Genomic DNA, 26,890 nt, shown 5'->3' with positions numbered 1-26,890 from the left:
GCTATTCCTGGAAGTAACTGTTTATTAGTATTCCTTCCCATGGCGCAATGGCACTCGGCAGGGGCTCCTAATAGATAAATCTTTTCATAATAATTCAAAGCAATGTAACAATGGCAGCAACCTAAGATTAAATTGTATCACGTTTGCTGAAATTGGAAAATGTGAACTTCATTCTCAGGCAACAAAAAGTAAGTAATGTAAAACCCTAATACATATAAAAATACATCATGACCGAGAACTCCTTTTGTTAAAGTAACAGATGCTGACACATTATCTAACACTACCTTGCCGCAAAGAACCAATAGCCTTCCAAAATAACCATATATTCATTTCAACCCAGCAGCCAAATATTAATTACTCACAGTTTTCTAAGACTTAAAAGATCCCAGTAACAACTTTTCTGTCTGTTTTAGAATCTTACTAAGAAAGACACAAGCAGATACTTCCAGGTCTTCAAAAGATCAAGTACAGCAAGATAAAAGCTCAGAGCAAGGAAAAATCTATCTATAGTTACATGAGTATCATGACCAGGGAGCTCACACTACAGTCAAAGTACATATCCCTCCTGAGACTGAAATGAGACCCTTCAAATGAGACCCTTGATTAAATGAGACTGAAACGAGATCATCCATCTACTAAAGTTAATTAAATCACAGCAAACAATTAAGACAGGTGTGAATATTACTGTAAATGAGAATTACATCACATGGCAACACCAGACTATGCAACACACTCTCTTCAGCATGGTGAGGAACTGCTTGGTCAGGCCATGCATGACAACCTCTTGTAAAAGCTACAGAATCTGTGTCCCTTTATTTGTTCTCCATTAGAAGTACTTTCCAAATCAAATTATGTGACAGTTTTGGGGGAGTGGAGGGGAAGAACCATGGGGAATGAACCCCAGAGCATATACAAATTGTTCCTCATTCCCATCCATTTTCAAGAATTTATATTTCCTAAAATCAAAAAATTACAACATTGCTTAATAAAAAATACAGCAAGTAAGCATGTAAAAAAAAAAGCTGCAACCATACAGAGAGAGCAAAGAAGGTAACCAGCAAAATGGGAGCAGCATCTCTTTGCCCGTTACTTACTTCTGGCACAAGAATCATCTTGCTACATGGTACCTTCTGCATTCTGCTCAAGGAATTTGTCCCTGAGCTTCAGAGCTTCAAGGAAAATGCCTATCCCTAACTCAGCTTCTCTTGGTTTCCTAATCCTTCCTTTCTCCATCAATCCCCTTTTTTATTCAGTTGTCTCCTCTCCATAAACTAACTTAGATTCCCCAATAGTTTCTTCCCCCTCAGTACCCCATACCCATAGAACACTACTGCATGTCTGCACCTATTTTCACTGGATTTTCCCATTTCTAACAATCCTCCATCTCTGGGTCACATTCCTCTCCCTTACATAAACACATGCTTTTTGCAAAAAAATACCCCTTCAGGCCTTAAGAGAACTTTTCTTCCCAGCTCCTCAGCAGGGACAGCCTGGCCTAGATGCACCACACATAGAGCAGTATATTTTACTTTAAGTGTTGTCAGTACAACTCAGTCCTTTCACATCAAATCAGCCAGGCTATAGTGTCATTTGACATACTAAATATCACCTCCAGTTCATACACTTTCAACTTATTCTTCATGCCTGAGAAGCATATAAACTCATAAGAGCAGGAATATGCTGGGAACACTCTGGAATTATTAGCTCCATGAATACAAGGACACACAAAGGTACATGCTTGACAACAAATTTCTGAAAGGTAGGGGAATGCCAAAATAAGCTCTGTTCAATGCCCTTCCAAGCCTGTCACCAGAAACCACTGGAGAAAAGTTATATAAAAAATAAAAGAATTTAAAATGAGGACCCTCCCCCCCCCCAACCACAGTCCTTTCCTGTGTAAAATACACAATAACTCCTGACAAGAAAAGGCTGTAAGAGGGAAGATTATATCCCTAGGATTCCCAAACCCTAGCAGTCTTCCTCTGCATAACCAAAATGTAGCACAGAACCACACAAAGAGACACAAGAGAAGAGAAAAATAACGGCAGCCAAGTACCTGGGTGACAAAATCAAATTCCCAGTGCACCCCCAGCAACATTAAACAAAAGAATAGGGAAAAATCTGGGATTCTTTTCAGAAATATCAAACCAGAAGAAAGTTAGGAAGATGATGTGTTTTGATGCATGTTAGTGAGCTATACAGGTGTAGCTTTAAACTTGCAAAGTAGCACTATAGGTTCTCAGCTGTACTTCACAGCTGTTGAAACCTCTCCCACAGAATGCAAATAAATATTTTATCAAAAATAAACAAGGAAAAAGGCCTAAAGCAGATTTGTGTGCAGCAGGTGCCCATGCTCAAGGAAAGAGAAGTGTCAACGTAAACTATCACCTTATGCTGCTTGCTGTTTCAGGAAGATTCTTAGCCTTTCAATTTATCTCCAAAAGTAACATTCTGAGTAACATTGAATGAAACCACTTCCACCAGGAGTCAGCTCACTGAGATGTATCAAAGCACATCTAAAACCTCCAGTCTAGAAAAACTTCACAATACAGACAGCTAACAAAGACATTAAGTAAATCTGAAGAATATTTCATCCAGCTTATTTTTAAAGGGTTCATTAGCTGTCCTATCTCTACCACTCTATGAAAATATATATCCTGAACAGTGTCATTGTCTTTATCTACATGTGAACAATATGGAAACCCCAAACCAGGGGGATTTTTAGGACTGTGGCATTCATAGTTACACCCAATCACATCCCCTGGTCTTTGTGTGAGTGTAAATACATGAATGTCATTATCCAGATAACGTCATTACCTGGGATAATAGCAGGCTACTGTTGGAGCAGGGGTCTTTGAGAATTACAATTCAGGAAATCTCCTTGAAAACAGCAATCCCATAAATCTACCAAAATGTATCTGAGACCTTATTAATAACAGCTTCTGAAACCCATCTCAAACACAGAGGCAGTGAGCATTGTGTGCTTGATGCACACACAGCTAGTACAAAGGGAAACTGATCTTTATTTATTTCCATGTAGTGCTCTATGTTTCAGTGGATCTCTGGCTTGCACGCTTTTTAAATGCCTAAAATTAGGCAAGAGATCCACAACGTTTTAGCTACAAGTGACAGTTCTAACACGGTAAATTGAATTTAAATTTCTTGATATTTCATTTTTTAAAAAAATCCAAAATTTTGATGGCAGGCAACTAGAATCTAGCACTCATGATCACCCATCTGTGCTTCTGTTGAGAGCCCCCCTCCCTGGAGTAAACACACGTCGTTTGCTGACCATCCAGTTCTTAAAAGATTTTGAGACTGAAGCAGGATCTAGAAAACATAGCTGCAGAGCTGATGCCTTCCCCTTGGTATAGGCATGGTTGCAAATTTAGACAACACCCTACCGCAGACAAAGGCTGGGCGGGAGGAGGGGTCTCCGGCAGGTCAAGAGGTAGCAGGTTTATCAGGAAAGGTCTGGGGAGGCTGCGAGGAGACTTCGGGGAGGGACGCACAAAGCTGAGTCGCCGAGCCCGGGGGAGAGGAGAAGGAGGGAGAAAGGCACTGGGGACAGACGACACAAAAGCGCTGCGAGGCGGCGACGCCGGGCGGGAGTCGTAAGGAAAGGACCAGGAGATCGGGAGAGCGTAGCCGGGATCGCGGGCCGGCCGGGACACGAGCAGGAGCAGTCCCCCGGGCCAGGGGCAGCGCGCTGCCTCCCCGCAGGGCCCCGCCGAGCCCGGCCTCCCGCCGGGGCCCGGCCCCGCTCCCCGCCGGGGCCGCCTCGCAGCCGCCGCGGTGCCTCGGCCGCTCCCCAGCTCGGGACCACCTCGCAGGCCCCGCTCCGAGCCCCAGGCCGGCGCAGCCCGGGCGGGAGCCCCGCGCTCCGGACTCGCCGCCGGCCCCAGGCCGCGACCGCGGCGCCCCGCGCCGGCCGGGCCCCGCCGGGGCTGCCGCAGCGGCGGCCGGAGAGGCGCATCTGCCGCGGGCCGGGGCCGCCCCCGGGCGCTGCCCCCCGCGCCTACCCGCGGCCCTCATCGCCCGCCGGCCGCCTCCTCCTCTCCGAGCCGACCCCGAGGCCCCGGCAGCTCCCCCCGCCCCGCTAAGCCGCTTACGGGGCGGCATCGGCAGCCTCGGCCGGCCGGAGCGGGTACCTGGCTCCAAGGTGCACAGCAGGCGCGGCGCGGTCCGGGAAATGCAGCTGCGCTTCTTGAGCACATTGCTGAGGATGGTGCCCACGCCGCCGCCCGAGCTCTGCCGCTTCAGGCATCGCCCCCCGCGCCGCAGCGAGCCCGTGAGCCGGTCCTGCCGCATGCTGCCCGGGGCAAGCCCTAAGGCGGCGGGCTGGGGGGCATGGCGTGCGGGGACCCGCACTGCAGACAGCCAAGTGCCAGTGCCGGAGAGAAGAGGGAGGACAAGGAGAGGAGAAAGACAAAAAGGGGAAAGGGAAAAAAAAAAAAAAAAAAAAAAAGAAAGCTGTTCCCGCCCACAACCCTAGCATCACTGCCTGAATAAACCAGCAGCCTCTCCTCCTCCTCCTCCTCCAGCACCACCTGGAATGCAGCGGGCGAGGGGAGCAGCAACTCCGGTTAGAAATAAAGGGAGCCCCCGGGGCAGTGGTGGGGCTCAGCTGTGCCAAAGGGTTCGGGACAGCTGCACAAGCCCCGGGCAATGCGGACACGGCGCACTTGACGCCTGTTAACAGGGGGCAATACTGACATTTCTGCCGAGAATGAAACGAGCTAAATATCCACCAAAGGGTCTTCTCACCTGGTACTCGGGCCTACAGCTGCACATATATAGATAATCCTGCTGCCTTTTTCAAAAAGCTGTCCTGGGAAGGAGTCTGACCAGCACTATCAGACCACGAAGCAGGGGGAGAGCAAAGAGTTTAACAGCATGTCAGTGCCAGGGCAGGCTGGGGTCCTGCACAGTGACAGCCCCAGCAGCAGCACAAGCAAGCATGCTGCACAGTTTCAGTTTTTCACTCACCAGCAAAGAGACCCTGAACACCCTCTGCACAAACCACAACAATCCTCAGCTAAAATAACAGCCTTTTCCATGAATCTACATTGCAACTGCACTTACAAGTAACATGCCAGTCACTAAGTAGTTAAAAGAAGCTGTTCAAAAGCACTTTATTAGATGCATTTTCCAATGCAATTTGGCCTAAGAGCATCTTAAAAGGGTTTCAGAGATTCTCAAACTAGTGGTTTGATTGACAAGAAGGAAAAGCATTTGAAATAATGGTAGTTTTTATAACCTAAACCACTCATCATTTTTGTGGAAGGAGAGCAGATTTATCACACTACATTAGTTAGGCTCAAAGGCCAAACTACCAAAAGTCTCAGTCTACCTGCCAACAACTGTAGCTTTGAAACATTTTTCTCCTTTATTAAAAAGTTGTGTTCCTCAGTCACATTATGAAGAGAGAAAACTGGCAACGGATAAGCAGTAAAGCTAATTATATAAAAGACACACAATATAAAATACAGAATCAAGTCTCTTTTAAAATCAGTTATAACTATTTTTAGAAGTCACTGTTAAGCTTTCAGAGAAGCGTGATTTTGATCATGCCTCTTTAAATATCTGCTTGGGTTTTGGAGAAAAGTCACTACATTTGAGCTGTTAGCTTGCACTCTGAATAGATAATTAAGTCTGTGTGTCGGTGGTTCTTTTTTTAACAAAGGTGACACTTCCCTGCTGATGCAGATGATGCAAATCACTTTATTTCAGTGCCAGCTGGAGATGATGATTTAGTGGTTAAAGCATCAAATTTGAAATCAATTAGTCTCCCTAGGTGTACAGATTGTACCAATGGGACTATAACAGCAACATTTAAATACAGAAATAGCCATATTATCTCTGTAATATTATTCTCCTCTTGCTTGAGCACCTTTTGCAAATAGCACCACATCGTTCTTGGATCATTTCAGGACTAACTAATCCAACACCACAAGCTGTTGCCCAGTCTTGGAAGCCATAACCAAAATTTCAGAAACCACTCATTAACCAGACAGTGAGAATCAGTCATCACACTAAACTGTGTCACCTCCAATTTTTAAACAATTAGAAATCAGGTCTAAGAAAGATATCAATGTTTAGCTGATGAAGATAACCAGCTCTCAAAATGAGAATTCAGTATTCCCATCATTGCTATTTCTCCTACTTGTCATCTTGTCTCTACAAGAAAACTGGAAACAATCAGGACAATCATACTGTGACTGGGCACAGAGATACTTCCAAGCACACCATTAAGGAGCTTTCCCGCACGCCAGCCAATTAATACAATGTTATTCTGAAGGAAAAAGTGCAAAAATCGAACTTCAGGAGACAAAATGAAGAAGCCAAGCCATACTAATAGGTTTGATGACTCACTGGATCATTAGTACAAATGGATTTTAGATGCAGGGGGATAAGCCTCCCATTAAGCATACATATACACATCTTCAGGGCTAGAACTTAGCCTCTAGAAAAGTGGATGGCACTGGGTTTTAATCACCGATCAGGCAAAGCCTCTAATCTGCCTGTGGCAGGACATGCCAACCATCATGAATCTAGTTTGATCCACCAGTGCATGGAAGTCTGGTCATGTCCATAAGCCCTCATCTGCATTTCCTGACAAGACAGATGACATTCAGAAAGGATTTTGAGGGAAAAAAATCAAAAACGTTTTGGCTAGGCAAGATATTTCATCTCCAGTATTTTGTAATAATTAACCTGAGACTTTGCTTTTTTTCCTCCCCCTGTAGTTCCTGTATTCCCTCTGACACAAAAGAGTCACTTACTGAAAAACCTTACCTCCTCATTTGGTACCTCTTTACAATCTTATCACCATCTGCCACACATGCCATTTTAAGGCCAGAATTAAGACTACTATGTGAATTCTTGTTCCTTTGTTGCAATCAAAGGGTGGTCAGTCCAGAGGTCAATGCCAGGTTTTGACCAACTCCATTTACCTTAAACCTCTCCATTCTTTAGCCCACTTGTGTCTGCACTGGGACAATGAGGTAAAACACAGGCTGCCAGAAAGTGACAATGAGTACAAACAGATGGGGCAGTGACAGGAACAGAAGGACAGCCAGCAGAAATGGGGCCACAAAGCAATCTACTTTTAAAGAATCTATTTGTTTGCATGGAGCTTTAACTGCCCAAGCCCAGGATTACTAGAGGGCACAATTCCCCACTTCTCTTCTGATGTGTGCTAAGAAGACTGAATGTAATTAAAAGACTAAAATGGTAAGATATCTTCAGCTGGGTCACTGTATTTCATCTTCAGCTGGGTCACTGTTCATTTCATGAACTCCACATCCTCCCCTTTATTTCACAGAAAATTGTAGAGACCTCTCTTAATTCTGATTTGCATCACAACATCCCAGTAAAATAGTCAAAGTCTGGGAAGAAAGCTTATTTGCCACAATTCTCAACACCAATGTCAGCAAAAATACTTAAAATTACATGTATCCATGAAAAAACAAATATATTATATGATAATACTGTAATATGATTCGTCCAAGAGGATTTTGGAAATTACACTTAAACAGCAGCACTACAGCAGCTGATGATACAGCAAATAGCAGAAAGAAATATATATCAATAGGATGAGGGGGAAAAATGTATTGCAACCACAAGGGAAAACCTATTATATTGATCAAATCATAGGGTCGCTGTCTGCTAAGTCCCAGAGCTCAATATACGACTTTAAAGAACCCAAAAAATGTATCCAGAAAATGTAACTCTAGTACCACAGGGTTTCAAATAGCTCAACAGAAGCTAGCAAATAAACCAACATATGTCTTGACATGTATTGTAGTTCACCATGAGGCTCAAAAGAAAAAAATATTTCACTTTCAAATGACAGTATACAAGAGAAAACAAATGGAATGAAATATGTCCACATTAGAGACAAGAAAAGGTAAGCCAGTCTGAGATTCTCCCAGAAGGCAAAACTATTTTAAATACATTTAGCCCATTAAACCATCTCCACCACTGGGGCACAAAATTCCTATCCTACCCAGTTCTATGCATGTTCTATTATTAAACATCCCCTCTGAAAAAACAGCCCTGCTTCCTTCTGCTTGATCCTAAAAGCCTAAAAACAAGCACAACCCACCTGGAGTTTCACATTCCTCCAACACACAAGATGGAGCCACCTCTGACAGCTTGAAAAGAGGTCTCTGGCTTGTTGGGTCCTTGACACCATAGGGCCACAGGTGCTACAGCATGAACACAAGTTCCCTTGAACACAGAAGCCTGTGAGGTGGCACAGCCCAGCACTCCTCCCACCTGAGCCTGCAAGGGGAGCATCCCCTCCTGCAGGGCCCATACTGCTCTGCCCACAGCCCCTGGTACAGATGTGCTACCTCAGAGTGCAGGGAGTGTGTGCTGGGATCCTCCAGCTCCCTGCAACTACCCTGTGGAACACCAAGCACAGAGCCTGTGGCACTGTTTTGTGTATCTGTTTGCATCACTGCTGCAGGAGCACCTGCCTATGCAGAGAGATTTGTGTCATGCAGAAGGAGAAACATGATTGTGGACTAACAGATTCAGTTCTGCCATCAAGCTGGTTTCTGTTGCCAGACAAGTAATCCAGGGGTGTCTTTAATGCACAAAGGATGGTTCCAGAAAAAATACAAAAACTAATTTTTGCTACTGTATTTGTGCCTAGAGAAGGTTAATTCTACACACTTGTTGAAAGCAGGAAAAATGGCTCAGGAAAATGGTGCAGTGTGTTCACACACTACGTCTCATCAATACAGCTGTAATATTTTACAGCTTTTCATTGCATTAGTCATCATCTGTATGACTTTGTACACAAATATCACAAAAGAGGTCAAGACCTCGCTGTGTCCTATATTAAACATCACAGACAAAAGCTGCGGAGCCAATCCTTGTCTACAAAGGTATTCAGCAAAACTACAAACTACACAATGGACAGGAAATAACATCTATGATTTCCAGGAACAGAGAACAAAATTTATATGATTCAGTCTAAGGAAGCATGCAGCTAGTCAAATGTTTCCTCTTCCTTTAAACTTCAGGCACCTAACCTTATTACTTATTTCCCCTTCCAAAACTGAGAGCATGGTAATTACACTTTAATACAGCCTTCTTTTTAAGGAAGCCCTAAAACAGCACACTTGTTCTTGGTGAGCTTATGACAGAGGAGCTAGGAAATTCTCTTGTTTATAGGTAGGATATCTGAAAAAGAATATTACTTGCATGTTGTTTAGCCATATCTATTGAGGACTAATCTAGAGACAATCATTTAAATAGTACTGCTTAGTAGGGTATATATCTTTCAACAGGAAATTAATCTACAAGTCTGTAACTCATGTAAGACGCTCACAACTGCATATACACTACATGATCCTTCAGCCATCACAATCAGGATTCAGAACTTCAGACTCAAGATTCTTTGTTAGGGTCTTTAGTTGTGGGATTTGGGGATTTTTTACCTAATTCTCCCTTTTCTTCCCATACACATTATCCACTCTTCCCTCCTGTACTACACACTTGCATGCACTAGGACAGGATTGATGAGAGCAGACAAGAAGGTCCCCTCAATAGAGCTAGCACACAAGTGTAGGTTATAATTTATTCTTTGGGAATGATGGACAGTTGCATCTAGTAAGTGTACTTTCAAGTTGAATAACGTTCACAGTCATATTGCTTCATGAAATTTCTGGCAGATACACCCTGAAAAGTATGCCACAGTTCTCCAGCATTAGTGAAAGCACCTGAAAATATAATACATCTGCAAATCAATTGTGAAAGCAGTTTACAGCACAATGGTATGGAGCTGCAATGATCAGTTTCCCATCTAGGGAGGCACCACATTCCAAGGCAGTGAATCAGTGCAGGTAAGGCTGACTGCAGTCCCTCTATCCCTTGGTTGTTCATAGAGTAGCACAAGATGCTTATGCAATTGGATCGTGTAGGTGAGTATATGAAAGCCTTCAAAAGCATTGCAGGTTGCTAAAACAGACATACAGATGTGCCTGTGATCCCTCTGAACCTACTCATAACCTCTTTCCATTTGTAGATACATAACCGTGCAAATGAATGAGGGACATGCAGAAAGACTTAACATCTGTACAGTGCCAGAGCTACAGGCAGCAATGGCAGAACTGCATAAACCCATCTCCCAGATCTGTACTTGATCCAGTAGAGCAAAAAGCTCCTGTTTTCCCTGAGTTCTTCAAAAAACCCCTCAGCAATAAGCCGGAAGATTTTCTTAAACCTGTCTACAACATAATCACATCAAGCTAACACTGTGTATATTAATATTCAAATGCTTTACTTCACAAATTATTAACTCTCCTATGTCACCATCTCTCACTACTACACCATTAATAAGCTTGTATTCTGTAGTGCCTGGAGTTCCTAGGTCAAACTAGTTTTGAGAATAGAAGAATTTAAATTTGCTGATAATTCAGCAACGCTGAGCACACAAGTGACAGCAACTAACGCCAATGGGCTGGGTACAAAAGGTGGCTTATTTCACTCCAGGCCCATTCCCATTCTCTGGGAATGGACTGTTCCCAGAGCTTAAAAGGAGAGAATTGAAAGAATTCCAAAAAAGTAGAAACTGACTCATGTTTTTTAAACATAATGCAGCACAGATCACAGGCACCTCAAATATTTCAGAAAAAAACCCTAAAACCTTACTGACATTACAAAACGGATGTGATGTGGAAACTTTTAACATATGGTTCAACAGCTACACTGAAAGAACAAGGCACAGATTTAACTCAGAACTATCTACGTGGGAAACAAAAAGGAGCTTAGACTAATTTTGCTTGATCACAAGACAGCAGTTGTTTACCTTATTATGCCAATAATAGTGAACAAAAAACTTACACAACTGAGTATGCCTGATATACTATTGAAGTTATTTGTATTCACTGCAGTGCCTGTAAATCCAAATCCCAATTCTGGGCTCCAGCACTGTTGCTACAGGTACTGCACAAGTACAATGAAACCTCAGACTGCCTGCTTAAAAAAAAGAAAAAAAAGAAAAAAAGAAGAAGAGAAAACACATTAGCAAACACATTAGCAGACAGAGAAGTACAGCAGAGAAGTACAGGTCAACAACCAGGTGAGATTGAAAAGCCTAGTCCACAATATTCTTAACATATGAGCTGCTATTGTTTCTATGACCTTCATGGCAGACATGAGCTCCAAGGGACACACCATGAATGCATAAGGTCAATGAGAGTGCTAAGAGATCAGGTTTTTATCAACATGTTCAATATGGTGAAACATCTATAAGAAAATGTCATCATGAGGGGAAATTGAAAATGTACTTGTTTTAAGACACATGTGGGATGGAGGTAGGAGGCAAGAGCCAAGCTTGTATACTAAGTAAGAAATTATAAGGATGGGACAGAGAAAAAAGAGAGGTTATGAAGAGTTTTGGATATGAAAGCAACAAGAGGAAGACAGACTAGATCTACAATGACCATGAGGAAAGCACACACACTAGCATTCATGAAAACATATGTACAAACACTGAAACAGGTGATTAATCCAATGCTGAAGTCCACTTTATGTTTAATTCTTTGTTCATATATATTTTGTCTTCCAAAAGGAGGAAAGTACACCCAAAAAAAAGGAGCTTGCAGAAGTTTCCAAATGCTATGTTCCACATGCTTCTAACAAGCTCTTAATCAGAGAAAAATGATAGATAATTGGATTGATGTCTCCATGTTGTAAAATTGGTTGTGTGTCTGTAAGTCAACAACAGCATCTAGGTTTCTTAATATATTTTTTAAATTTGGTTCAAATGCACAAATAATTGCCACTTGAGGAACAGCGATGAAGAAAATAAAAGGAAGGGGGAAATCAATTTATTTTGCTTATTGCCTTCACGTGCCAACTATAGCAGTAAAGCTATAGTAGATAGTTGCATCTTGTGAGCAAGCTAAAAGATGTGTCATGCAAGCACTGTTAAAGTAACAATACATTTTAACTGCTGCAGTAACCAGCAGCATAAATTCTAGAGTCAACAACTGGAATAAAAGTCATAGCAATGCTGACATGGTCGATAAAATATAGAGAGAACACCTTTTAATTAAATACGAAGTAATGAATGGAAGTGAGGTTTCAGAAAGCAAATGACCTTCTGTTTGTCAGAGAAATTATTTGAATCTACAAAAGAAATTCAAAACATCATTTTGGTAAGGCATATATTAAGAAGTAAAATTGTTGAACAGGCTTACGTAATTAAAAAATACTGCTGAAAAGTATGACTTTAAAAGTTAAGAAATGTTTCCTAACCTTGCTAAACAATATGAAGTAAATGCATATGTTGGCCAGTACTCACACTCCAGAATCCTGCTTAAATGCTACATGGTAATTTAAAAAAACAAGTCATCAACTCAGCAGAAAAACTAATGCAATACATGAAAAAAAGAATTCTGACAGATATGATTTGTAGTTATGCTTAAGATAATATTGCAGAAAAATGGAAGTCATAGCAGGTCCCAGATCTAAAATGGAACTTCTCTTCCTTTAATAGAATCTGATTATTTGCTTAACACCTAGCATACAAATTGGATTTTATAGTGTGAATCACCAGCCTCATTGATCTGAACTGCTATTCCAGAAACAGCAGGATTTTTATCTGCCCAACATAATGAAAAAAAGCAAAATGATCCTATATCCCCATGACAAGATTTATCCACAAATAGAACACTTGGAAAGATTGTAGATTAAAAATTAATTGCCAAAGTTAAAAAAATTATTAATGGTGAAATCTCTTTCCTTTGGGCCAGGAATTATTACAGAAATGGACCACATTTATACATAAAATTTTATACCTTTTATACATTGACTCATAGTTATTTGCAGTAATGCTAAGGACATGCAGCAAACACTAGGTTCAGCCCATGGAAGGTTTTAATGAGTCATGTAGCAAAGAGCCAGGCTGTCCTGCACTGCCCAAGGGTAAGAGTCCAGCTTCCAGCATGGATCCTCTCCCAGTACACATGGCCCCCATAGGAACAGGAACATGACCCTCCAACATGCAGTTGGAGAGGGGAATGGTGCTGACTACTGGGGAAGCTCATAAAAGCACCATAGAGCTCTTGGAACCACAAACCTTGATCAGTCAATAGCATGGACTGCACCACCACTCCAGTTTTTTGATCATGTATGCAGTGGTTCCCATTTGTAGGCGCCACTAGCTCCATAAAGAAAGTTTTGCATGTACATGAAGCTACTGCAACCCCAATTCTCTTCATCTCCCAAGTGGGCTGTAGCTTCACAGAGCACGCTCTCCAAGTGCTGGAAACAAAGCAGCTAGCAAAGCAAAGGAACCTTAAACCACCACCTCCACTTTCAAAAAAAAAAAAAATACACATAAGCCAGTTAAGCAAGTTTGACACAGAGTTTCTTTAATGAAGTTTGTGAGATGAAGAGGAGAAAATAGTTCCAACAATATTACTACTCAAAGATTTTAGACTCAATAGCTAAATGACAAAACTTCAGTTCATAACTTACTCTTACAGGGCAAGTTTATTGAATTGGATGTGTTTAGGATTAATCAAAGGCTCATTTAGTACTGAAGCCTAGAGCCATTAAAATTGATTTTGAGCATGTTCACCACCACACAAGCACGAGTTTTTGGCTAACAGCAAAGCTCTGACTATCTACTTACTACTGCATAGCTCAGGACAACTCAAATCATTTCTTTAAACATGTGCTTTTTCTGCCAACCTTCAAGTAGTCTTGTCTCATTAAGTTTGTTTTTCAAAGAGTCTCATACCATCTATCTGTCCAGTGATATCTAGTTTGTCCAGCTCAATAGGCACCTGACTTCTAGACTTCTCTAGATAATACTATAAATATCAGTAATATTTAGCTTTTCAGATTAATATACATTTAAAAAAATATCTGTACATTGATTACTTCCCCACTCTGACTTTCTTTAGTTTCACCAAATAATTATTTTTTCTTCAGGATCTAAGGTCCAATAGCTATTTCTGCCATGAGCATTGGATAAGACTAGAAATTAACAATAACATGTTGGGGAAAAACCCCAAAACCCAAACAAACAACAAAAACCACGCAAACACACATACACAAAAATAAAATGTTAGTTATTAATGATGCCTAATCCAGCCCAAGAACCAAAAACGGCTCATGGTCTGTATTTGGCCATATGTATTGTATGGATGGCAAAGAAAACATGTTGATCAGAACCAGGTTCTGTGATTTTAGGAAGTTACCAATAATTTATAAGAAACTAAATTTAAAAGCTGTTTCACTGCCGACAAAACATAGCAAGAAGGCTCCAAATTTTACTAAGAAAAATATAAATTATAGGCTTGTAAGATGATCTAATGTGGAGATGGAACATAGATTTGATTTCTCTGGCAAATTTCAAGGCTATGTGAGGAGCACTCATTTACTGCTCAGTAAATCAGATTCAGGTTATTAACAGCTTCAAGGAGAAAAACATTTTAAAAATCTGAGATTCACATTTAACTCTTCCTTCAGAGCTGCTCCAGTGCAGAATTATAAGCAGGACTATTGATCCAAACAGGCTAAGTGCCACAGCCCACTTTTCTATCATCTTGTTTTTAAACACCAAGCTATCTTAAAGCTGCAGAAACATAGCTGCTGGCACTGCCTGATTCTCCATAAATCAGTCTATTCCTAGCACTAATTATCCCAAGCAGCTGTTATCCTCCATTTGATCTTCAGTATCCAGGAAATCTTTTCTTCAAAGGCTAATGCGACCAAAGAATGTTTAGCGTGTTGCACTTGGAGATAAAATGCATATGTGTTACTTAAAGGCCATAGATCCTGTTGGATGTTTTCACTGAAGCCCCATTAACCCTCCTATAAGTTCACAATGTTTGGGGTTGGTTTTTTGGTGTTTTTTTTTTTTTTTTTTTTTAGAAAAGAGCATTTCAGTAGGAAAAAGAACAGAATGGTTTCTTTTACAGAACTGTAACCCCAGCAGAATAAAAGAAAGCAGTGCTCAGCTAGACAAGTGTGAAAGACTATGCATACAATCTAAGAGAACTTTTTCTCTCAGGCTCCTTCCACATCCAAAAGCTTGTCAGAAAAAGATTAAAGGCTGAAGTGATATGATACTGCAGTTATGCAGCTCACACAGCCACCCCTGCTGTGAGCTTATACACACAAACCCTTACATCTTGATTGGCCAACATTTGCCACAGATGCTGTGGCTCATTACCTGCAGGTATCAGAGCAGATCTACCATCAGTTCAGAACTGTAAAGATTTGTGAAATATGAATGTACCCAGGTGCATTTCTCACACCATGGGTTGTGGAACAGCTTCCTTGCAAATTGCCAGTTAGTGCAAAGAACTGCTAGGTTATAGCCTGGATGCTGATAACGTGCATCACACAAAGCACACAAACACTTTAGCACACAGATCTGAGCCCTTTGCTCAGCTGGGCCCTGCACCCCACTCCTGCCCCCATGGCCAACACTTGCCCTGCCCCAGGGCAGACATGCAGCTTCTGGGCTGCAGCAGGATGAGCTGTTTCACACTGCTCCTGAAACTGTGTGGAAATTGGCACTTCATCTCATTTGACCACAATAATCCCTGGGTGACTGAATAAAAGCTTTTCCAGTTTTTCAGGGAACTATTGGACTAACAAAACTTTACCATTGATCAGGTATCCATCTGAATAGCTGCAAATAAGCAGAGGGAAGAGCAGTGGCTGCCAGTTATTTCTACTGCCATGACTGACTGACAGGGACTGGGACTGTAGACAGAGAACCGGCTGTTCTGAGATCGTTGTCTCCAAACAGCAGCATCCGTCCTCCAGCATGCCTCCTCAATTTGAGCTAATCAAATCCCACCTCCCAAAGTCACTGCAGTACCAGAGAAATAAGAGATCACTGGTTTGAGAACCACTTTTTCCAGGCAAATTAGTATAGAAATACTACAAGTATTGCTCGATAAGCAATCCAAAAAGCTCCACACACAATAATCTGTTGCATTAATCCCTATTTCTAATACTCAGGAAGTATTTTATATAACAAGCACTCTCTAATACATCAACTTCTCGTGGCACAGCTGTTATGCAAAGTGAAATTCAGTGGAGTCAAAATTCTACATGCATTACAAAGCTAATCCTGTGAGGTTAGCTGTGACTTTGCAACAGCAACAGGATTACTCTTATACAGAAAAATATGGAGAAGCAGCTAAGCAGCCAGCCTCCAAGTTGTATGCATTCCCAAAATAAACACAAACTCTGGTGTAGCACTAACTCAACCAGTTTCATTGCTGTCACAGCTGCTAGGACACTGACAAAGGACAGTAACAACATCCTACACCAAATGCTGCAGGACAGTGATCTGTACATCCCTATACCAAATAATATGCATTTTCTGTTGTGAACTGGGCCTAGATTAAGCAGCCAGATTATAGCTTACAGAATGATTTACTGAATTTACTGTTCAGTTCCATGATAAACAATGAAATATTTATTCTGCAAAATATTTTTTCTATGTTGTAACCACATCCAGCTGTTACTATCCCATCAAGTTTCTACATCATTAAAAAAAAATACTGCTGAACTATTTATTAGGGAGGAAGGGAGAAAGGGAGGGAGGAAAGAAAGAGAACTATTTGTAGTTAAATAATCAGTGGCTGATTCTCTCACCATCTCAGGTGGTCATTGCAAGGTGCACCTTTCATTTTAGAGGCTGAGGCCAACTACAGGACACACCTACACAACACACCTCAGACAGGCCACTTTAGCCCCACTACACCTTCACCCCAGATGTCTGCCACCTCCCCACCTTTGAGGGCAAGCACTCAAAGTGGGGTGGGATGGAAGGCTGCAGGAGCATGGCTATTCATCTCACAGCACCCACAGCTTGTACAGAAGTGGGACAGCACAGCTGGTTGAGCAGGGCCTCCCAGCTCTCACCACACTGCTGTGGCTGAAGGGTATGTCTCAGAGCAGCCACCTGCTTCTGTGTGAAGCACATCTGGGGCCAAGTTTGATGCTCAACAGGCAGAAGTGAACAGGCAACTGAAGGCCCTCTCTTCTTCGAGACAAGTGCCCTGAGGTCAGCTGCTCATTTTGCTCAGCTTCCACCTAGCCCTGAACCCCTGGCACCTTCCTTTCTAAGGAAAATCTCACCCCTCCAGACACAGCAGCGCACTGAACTGGAAAATGACTGGCAGCAGTGAGCCAGAAGGCAGCACCTTCCTCAAGGACATAATGATCTAGTCAGCAGGCTCCGCACTGTCCCCAGGAATTTGCCAGCAGCAGAGACCCCAGCTCTGAATGCAGCCAATTCCCTAATAACAGTAGCACTAGAATGACACTAAAAGGAAAAAAGTGCCAGTCAGGTGAAGTCTTATCCCCTGTGCTGATACTGAGCACAGCCCAGAGTCACTTGAAACAGACTCCCAGGGCTTTCAACAAAGGCAGTCTTACCTCAGTCTCCTGACACTAGTCAAAGCAGCCAACAAGACAGTTTGCTTAGTTAAATCCTGAAGAATATAGCTGAAGAAGCCCATGACAAAAGCCAATTTCAAGAATTGCTCAAATTTTAGCCAATTATGAGATGGTATTTGTTATGAGGAAGCTGGGAGGTCCTTTTAGTAGACATAAGACACTTCAGTGGCGAGAGTTAGGGACAAAGCAGTTAGGAAAGTACATGACACAGAAAAGTAAAGATTCATATAATGTTCCCCTACAGACTCAGAAGGAAAACATATGGCTTAGGAATGCATGTGGGCTCCTCAGCTCCCTAAGCAGCCTGGCAATCCCAGTGCTGAGCAGCCAGGGAGTGAGCTGCAGAATGTTCCCAGAAGGATCTCTGTAATATAGTTGGTTGAAACCACTTTAATGGAAAGGTCTCACATAAAATACCAGTTTGTGGAAAGCAAAGTCCTTGACAGCAAAATGTCATCTTTGACAAAAATAGATTTCCAAATGCTAAAAGCATGATTTTTACTCTTTTTAGGATTAAACATCTTATCATCTTATTTAAAAATAGCTCATTACATAATATGAAATGAAAAAGGCATCTGAACAAAGCATTTTAGTTTGAAATGCAAACTTTCAGAATTTTGCTTCATAAGCAATTGACTCTTGTGAGTGGGTGTTTCATTTCATGCTGGAACAAGATATTTTAGTTGCTGTATCCTTAAAGCAGAATTTCCCTCAAAAGTGAGGATTCCATGTTCTGTAACACTCCAAGCACTTAGTTCTTGCCACCTTTTGAATCTGATGTTCTGCAGTGACACAGACCACACGAACCTCTCAGTTGGTATATGACCAAATTAGACAGCAAATCCAGCCTCTTTCTTTCAAGGAAAAAAGAAAGAAAAATATTATCTTTTCAACACCAGAAAAGTAAAGAAACTTTACTTCACCTTAGGAGTTAAGAAACTGAAATTAGCCTCAAAGTGGCCTCTGAGAGGTATCAAATCTGCACGATCACACAATTTGCCAGGTTTGTAAGGAAACCGACTGCACAGTTTGCCAATTTAGAATTGACATTACAGCTTTGTTTTTACAGCAAGAGAAGATGGCAGTCAGTTTAAGTATTGTTAATTAGCCTGACAAGGGCCTCTGTTGACTCACACACCAGTCAGCATTCTGGGGCTAGCACAGATCATCCTGAAGAGGTGCCTGGAGACACTGCTGCAGGGTCATCTCTCCCCCTAGGGCTTACCAATGCTACTGAACGTCAAGTGATCAAAGACATCAGAATTCATTATGTGCAAGATCATCCTCTGTGTTCACATCCCATCAGCAGCACAATTACACTTTAAATCCGGCCGCTACGTTGATAGCTCTCTAGAAGAATATCCTGTGAGAGGGATGGGACACAGTGCTACACCAGAACTTGACTGACTTGCTCCTCTGTTAAAGTACTCCCCAAATCCCAGCATCCCAACTGTGCTGCTCAAACACCAGTTCCAAGATGATATTCTCATCAAAAGAAAGTAACCATGGAATTCACTGCCTAAAAACTCCTCAGGGTTATTCTGTTAGTGATTAGTTGTCAGTCTGTGCTCCACACAGCTGTTATTATGTTTGACAACACTCAAACTCTCTCCTAGTCTAACAGATACTCAAAACACACAATCTAATTTATATTAGCAAATGCTAAACATGACACACACCTACTCATTGAAACATTTCTTAATGCCTGATGCACAGCAATGAAGGCTGCAGAAAGTTTGCAGTTCTTCTCCTCCAAGCCTAATGTGAAAAGAAAAGTAATCCTTCTCAGCCTAGGCTCCAATTGCAATTGAATAAGCTTTCAGATTTTCCAGAATCTCTGCTGGCTGAAGCTGAATGAAGTATATTAGTCAAATGGCACTTAATATTATATTGATCACTATAGGTGGCTCTTTTGAAGGGCCCTTTTGCAATATTTTCAAAAATTATACAATTTATTAATAATTCTGGGTAACAGTGAACAAGTCAGTTAAGAGCACACTTAGATCTAAAGCCATTTTGCCTTGTGCATGCCCATCCCAAGGGACCAGCAGGTGAACTTCACCATCCAGATCAAAAGAACTGCTGCCCAGTGGCCCATTGCAGCTGATGAAGCAAGCACACAACTACCATCCCCACTGAGCCAAGCTCCAGCACCCCTAAATACAGGTTATCTCCTTTCCTAACTGCTCCATTTCCTCACTCTTGGCAAACCAGCATACGACACAGAATGGATCAGAAAATCCTTGCTAACAGCAGCAATATTCACTGAGCAATTCAAGTCTTCCTAAGAAATAAAAAAATTAAACCAGAGCATGTGGGGTGTTCCAGGTTAAAGCATATTTATACAACTGCAACAGTACATCAAACTACAGGGCAGTGAGTGGGAAGAGACAGATGAGCCACAGGCAAAATTTGATATGCATGAATTATTACACCAGTAATAATGTAATTAATGTAATTAATATGTACATCAGTACTTGCCCCATGTTGCAAGACATCTCACCCAGGGTGAAATCAATCACCAAATCCCAGAATATCAGGTTGGAATGGACCTCAGGGATTATCAACTTTTCTCAACAAATGCATCGTCTAGACAAAATGGTCCAGCACCTGTCCAGCCAAATCTTAAAAGCATCCAACATGGAGGAATCCACCACTTTCCTAGGGAGATTTTTTCAGTGGCTGATTGTTTTCATTATGAAAAATTTTCCTCTCCTCCAAAAACCTTATCAAGTTCAAGTTCAATCAACTCAGTATTAGCTGTGACAACACTATATTGTGTTAAAGTTGTTCTTACACCTTTAACCAAACTTTTATCCTATGAACTAAAAATTGTGAATTTGTTGCTTGGTTTTGTAACCACGTTGAGGGAAGAGGAGGGATAGAGAAAATGGGCAAGTAGATAATTAGTACATACAGGAAAAAGACAAGGAAGAACAGCTGAAGGGGACCAAGGAATACTGTGAAGAAAACTCAAGGACAGGGAGTAGTCTGGGTAGACACTGCAAGACAGACAAGATGCAGGGATGGGGAAATGGGATAGAGCTGAAAAATTCAATATTTAAAGATTGGGTCATGTAAGAAAAGCTAATAAAGCATTTGGCAGGGAAAAAACAAGATAGGACAGGACACAGAACTGCAGTAGGACTGAAAGAAGGGAATGAGGAGACAAAAACCAGAAATTTAATCGAGACATATGACTACTTTTGCATGTCTAAGCTGCACTTTTCCAGCTACACATGGTAATGGGATCTTGCTCAGTTCTCTCCTAATCACGCATCCTGCAAATAACATCCGGCAATGCTTTCCCAGTTTCCTCTGAGTTCCATACCCTGTGAGAAAAGTTGATGCTATAGAGACAGTAACTTGTTCTCAGAAACTGAGTAGACTTTACAGCCTAGCCTTCCACCAAGAAACTGTTTGTGCTCAGGGCACATGCAGGGGACAAATCTGTGCCCAGATGATGCCAGTTTATGCTGCCTTTCTGTCCAGTTAACACTCTGAGGCATAACCCTCTGAATTTCTGGAGTTGGATTCCAAAACATTGAGTTCATTTAGTCAGGAGCTGCTGAATAGTTTGACAACCATGTGGGAATTAATGATCTCAGTTATAACTAAATAAATAACTAAAAAGCTATTTGTCACTGTTTTCCATCTATTTCATATAAGAAAACTAATATTTCCTTTGTGAGTAACATTTATTTGATCAGATGCTAAACCTTTTCATCCAATTCTTGCCTGATCAAATTTGTAAAGCACTTCCCTTCAAGTTTAAGGAAGGTTGATGGCTTTTGTATCCTTATCAAAACCAGAGATACACCTCTAGTTCTGCACAAAATAAAACGTTCGGTCTCCCTCTACTGGCACTGTATTAAATCAAACCAGAAAAAGGAAAAGAAAAACTAGAAAGCAAATGTTTATTGTTATCTCAGAAAATTCTATACAGAAGCAAAGCTCAAATAACAGAAGATTAATACTTTAATCATAGCTTCTAAACAAGTATTACAAAAAAGAATACTAAGGATCTTTCTGAATACAGCATGAGTCCCATTTAAAAGTATTATAGTTACTATATACATAGCACCACCATAGCAACATAGCTATGACAGAGAAATTATTTATATCTTTGGGAAATTTTCTACTAAAACTATTTCTTCATTAAAAATACAAGAGAATATTAATGAACTTTCTGTTTCTGTAACTTCAGCTTATTTTATATTGAATCAGATTTAAGCATTCCTGCTTGCTTCCAGCCAGACTGACTTACAATTAAGCTAGATCTTTTTATTCCTAAATAAATTATAGATAATACATGGTTTTGGTTTGGGTTGTTTGTTTGTTGGCTTTTGGGTTTGTTTTGATTAAAACCAATCACAATTTGTGATTCAAGGAACTTCTGGTTTGCAATTTGATCAGTCAAAATATATTTAGTAATGAAAGCAAGCTGTCACTATATACAATACAAGAGATGTCTTTCACATACTCATACTTCGATGACAGCTGCAAAACCTCGTTGTTTTTTACAGAATTCTGCTTTTTCTCAAATGATCAAGTGTATAAAGCACTCTGCTTGTTTCTAATATGGACTTGAAATATTTCATAGTGCTTCCAGACAAACATATATCTTTTCTTGCCCCAAATAAGTCAAAATCACAAGAGTAAGAGAAACAAGTGCCATGTCTGCCACGAGGCCATCACTGTGATTTCTTTCTTGCTAATTTTCTTCACTGGGGAATTTATTTAAATTTAGGTTAAAAAAGTATTATTAAAATGAAACTCTTCATTCATATATCTTACAAACCAGAAGTACTATACAGTGTACTGATTTTATCATATATTCTATATATATTCTATATTTTATCATTTATTCTATGTACTGATTCTATCTATATTCTATGAACATTCATGTGTCCAACCAAAATGCATTTCACTCTGCAGTGAGTTTTATTTTCTATGGTAATACCTTTTTGAATGCAAAACAAGCATCACCCGCTAAGGACAAGGGTCGGCAGCATAATGAGAAACACAGTAAGTTATGAAGTTGTCCCTGGCAACTGTTCCCCCACATTTACTCTACTCACTCTGGGGTTCAAGTGCTGCAGGCACTGTGCTGGCTATTGGATTGTATTGGATCTGAAGCACAAGCAAGTCAGATGTGGGCTCCCAAAGCTGTCAGGGGCCAGGCCTCTTCTGTGCACCCAGCAGAGACCAAGAGCCAGCACAGGTCTAAGACTGAGGAGTCGATGGCTCCCTGTGTGAACTGCAAAACTCACAGATCCTCAGCTTTCAGACACTGAACACAGTTTTGAGCATAGAGTTTTTGAAATAATTTTTTTCTACCTGTAGAATCAGATTAGAGCATCGTAAAAATCATGCCAGAAAACAAGAGATCAAATTTATCAGCCCTGTAATTTTTGAACTAACTGAAATTACCACTAGGAGTTAATTTGTCAAGCAGTAATCAAAAAGGGTTAGACAGAATTTCCATCTTTTCATGAAACAGTACTTGTTTGCAATTGGTGTGTACAGATTGCTTAATGGTAGCACTCAAAGAGCTGAATGTGAACTTAAGGTTAATTGAAAACTACAGTTCTACCTCTACAAAGAGATTCCACTATGTGGGGAAAAAAGCATTCAGAATTTACAGTCAAATCCTCTAAATATGTAGAGGATTCAAGTAGTCTCATTTAAAAGGCGATTACAGTATATGCTTCCATACTGCTGGCATGGAGGCCTTGGTTATCAAGCTGATGTTAAGAAAGGCGTTTTCGGGAAGAAATATGCCTACACAGTAGATGACAGCCAAAAACTTTCATGCCAGGTTTAAGTAAAACAAAGGAATGCTTTTAAATACTTAAAAATTAAGTTTCACATTAATACACAAGCTCTTACCTTGACTACATTAGCACATGCCACTACAGTAAAATTGTTTCAACAAAGTCTTTACATGCACCTCAAAGTTCCTACAGACATTTTTATGAAAAGACCATGCTTTATTTACTGTACCTGAACATTTCTGTACCTGTCACGCTGCATGTTAATGAAAAAATAAGATGGAACATTAGGTTATTTTCACACGTCCTTTCCAAAGGCATAATTTCTATTTATTCTTACATATGACGTTATATGAAGTTTTACTTTAGAAGAACTACCAAAAAGCACTTCAGTCTATCTTAAGATCACAACTTTGCCAAGTCAAAAAAAAAGGTTTTACTGTGCAGGGAAAAAAGGATAAACAATTAAAGAACATTATTTCTTCTCTTTGCCACACAATGTTTCAAAAACCCCCAAAACACTGATGCTGATAAAGGGCTTTGAGGGAAGTAGGTTTGTTTTTACTAATACTCTTCACCTTGGATCAACTTGGTAGAAAGGAGTTACACAGAATTAACAGCTGAGGCTACTGCAGCCTACCCAGCTGAGCTAGTTGAACTTTGTCTGTTTCCAGGTAAAACTACATCATTAGGAGTCAGTCATAACTAAGGAATAGCACAGCCTGGCCTCTTGACTTTAAATTAAGTGTGAGGGCTTAAATGAAACACTGCCCACATTAACGAAACAAACTATTTACACAAGTACACAGAACGTACTTACAACGTTTCTGGGAAACTGCCTGTAAACAAGCTGTGACAATGTCGCAGTTCTTCTGGACTTTTTGTACAAGCCTGTCTTTCTGCTTCAGAAGACGGAGCAACTTTGCCGATTGAACGGAAATTCTGTGATTCAGTTCTTGTTTTATAGTTGTTAATTCATCAACATCTGCCAACAAGCAGAGAAAACAACTTCAGTACATGCCAAAAGATTCAAAAGCAGCTTATTGTAGTTGACACACAAAGGCACTTGCCCCACAGACATTTACAAATACAAGCTTTCTATAAATGACAAGTTCTATTGACTGGGGTAATTCCCAGTTATAAACACCTTCAGAATCTGAGCCAAAGTCTTTAATTTTCTTTTAAACAGAAGTACTTCAATTTATTGCACAGAGTATGAATCTTAACAACTATACTGTTATTAACTCCTAGGAACGTGACAGATACAGACAAAATATGTCAACGAGTGCAACCAGGGGATACATTTTAAATACAGTACCTTCCAGAAGCTGCCTGGACAAAATATACATTTGTAACAGACAAGGGAACATGTTCAAGAAGCTGCCTGCAGAGCTACAAATGCAGCTCCAGAATTAGCTCTAAGTGGGAAATTCTTTCCACTAAGATGCAGCTAGATGACTTCTGTCATGGCCTCAGTTATCCCCAGCGGCCAGTTATAGCACCACCAGACCTCTTCAGTTCATCAAAATGTCTCGGCTTAGTTCTAATATTCCTGTTGTCCCCACATGAGGTGAGCTTCAGGACCAGAGAAGGGAGTTGTGGGGGAGATGTCCTAAGTCCATTAATTTTTCTGAATCCTCTGCTCTGTTCTCAGATGCTCCCCCCACCAGTGAAATCCTGGGTCTTGCCTATCACACGCTGACCTCTTCAGCTCCTCCCTGCAACAGCCTGGTACAGCTTGCCACCAGCATCTACACAGCTGCCTGCTCCCTGCAGCTAACTTTTCAAACTATCACTTTCAGTGCAACTCCTGTCCCCTGACACTGGAAAGAAAATCAATCAAAAAAATCCATTCTTCAGTAACTTGATCTAATGACAAAAATACATACCCATCCAAAAAAGCTACTGTCAGTGGGATGGTAAACAGCTCAGCTCATGTGGCAAAGCTGTTTCAATAATTCTGGAGAGCTTAAAGAAAAGGAAAAATTAGGCTGAAATGACCATCAACCATGATCTAGTGAAAAGTATGACTGCAAGGATGGAGGAGCCACTGAAAAAACAATACTGTATTTTATAGCCTCTACACTGTTTCAGCACCTGCTGCTCAGATGCAATTCCCAACCACCTGTACCAGACAAGGTAATTTAAAACTAGATCTATGGATTTGGATTTGAAAGCAAAAAAAAAAAAACAAAAAAAAACAACAAAAAACCAACAGAAAACAGAAAAACCCATTGTATTTGTACTAATTTATACAGCCACCACCAGAGTTGTCTGGTGAGTTTTACTCTTTTCCACTTGTGCTGCTTAGCTGTGCCTCTAAAAAAACAGTAACTGGGCAGCAAAACAAATGAGTTGAAACACCACAAAATATATTTCTGAACAAGAAAATTTCCTGTTGAGTCGCAGGTTGCCAAAGGACACACAGAAGAACTTGAGCTACATCCTAGTAAAATCAGAAGGCGTGTCATCTCATTAAGAAGCCAAACAAGGAAGCAGATAGCTGTTTGTACAGCTCTGAAAAACAGGCATATTTAGTCACCTCTTGGGTTTTTTCCTCATCAAAAGCAAAAGTGATTAAACATCAGGAGACAAGAAGCCTTTGTTCTCTTTTCATTGGATCAGCTTGGAGCTGCACTTCTCGGTCTTTCACAAACATGCACTGTTGAGGCTACCTAACTTTCATTAGAATTCTTTGAAAAATTCATTTAGATTCTGATTGACTCCAGCATTTACATTCTTCATTACATTCCTTTTTTTTTTTTTCAGAAGACATGCCGACCTCCAAAGCTTTACAGTTCTCCAGTTTAGTTTATGTCCAGTAGAAGTACAAGGCTCTGAGAAAAACTCTTATGATACTGTGTGTGTAGCATCTCTTCTAGATTCTGAAAATAAGGACAGAGTGAAAGAAAAGAAAGAAAAGAAAGAAAAGAAAGAAAAGAAAGAAAAGAAAGAAAAGAAAGAAAAGAAAGAAAAGAAAGAAAAGAAAGAAAATAAGGAAAAGAAAGAAAAGAAAGAAAAGAAAGAAACTGGACATTTATTAATTAATAAGCGAGGAAAAGCACCAAACTCGCAGAAACACAAAAGCTTAGGCAGTCTGTCACAGGAACTAGTAGCAGACGACCCTAATTCGGCTCCTAGGGCACCTGAAACAAAAGAGGGGCCAACAGAACAGGAGGCCCCAGTCTAAAGGAGTTCTCAGCTAACAGCACGTGGGAAGCTTCTGGGAACCACGGCCATGCAGAAAGCCTGGAAATGGACATATATGCACACACAGACACGTGCGTGCAGGCACGGAGGGCATCTTCGGGCAGGACTGCCTTGCACGCACAGAGGAAAAGCGAGGCGCCGGGGCAGCTCCCGGCCCCGGCAGGGGCAGGCGGGCGGGGCGGGCTGTACCTTTCAGCCGCAGGTACTTGACCTGGCTCTGCCGCTGCTGCAGCTCCCGGAGGGCGCGGGAGCGGGCGCTGCCCGAGGGCACGGCCGTCTCGGCGGCGCTGTACAGCTCGGTCAGCAGCCCGCTCACCAGCGACGAGGTGCGGCTGGATCGGCCGCTGCCGGGACCCGCCTCGTCCTCCTCCTCCTCCTCTTCCTCAGCCAGGCTGTCGGCGCTGCTGCCCGCCCTGCCGCCCGCGCCGGCCTCCGCCGCATCCATCTTC

General features: G+C 41.3%; 1 protein-coding gene across 4 annotated transcripts in view; it reads right to left on the bottom strand.

Moving 5' to 3' along the window:
* The window catches only part of TBC1D30 (TBC1 domain family member 30), a 52,622-nt gene extending 25,736 nt beyond the window's left edge, over positions 1–26,886 (bottom strand). The window contains exons 1-2 of one of the 4 annotated variants that reach the window (XM_036400689.1): positions 26,631–26,886; positions 24,052–24,216 (exon numbers count right to left, since the gene is read on the bottom strand). In XM_036400689.1, the coding sequence (XP_036256582.1) occupies positions 24,052–24,216; positions 26,631–26,886 (421 nt within the window). Of the gene's footprint in view, positions 1–4,112; positions 4,408–24,051; positions 24,217–26,630 lie in introns of those variants that run through there. The other 3 variants (XM_036400687.2, XM_036400686.2, XM_036400688.2) reach the window with 3 other exon arrangements.
* Between the last annotated feature and the right edge of the window lie 4 nt (positions 26,887–26,890).

This window comes from Molothrus ater, chromosome 5, assembly GCF_012460135.2.
Source record: "Molothrus ater isolate BHLD 08-10-18 breed brown headed cowbird chromosome 5, BPBGC_Mater_1.1, whole genome shotgun sequence".
In the NCBI taxonomy this organism is placed as follows: Eukaryota; Metazoa; Chordata; class Aves; order Passeriformes; family Icteridae; genus Molothrus; species Molothrus ater.
Note: the sequence above shows the minus strand (reverse complement) of the source record. Positions and strands in the feature narration are given on the sequence as shown.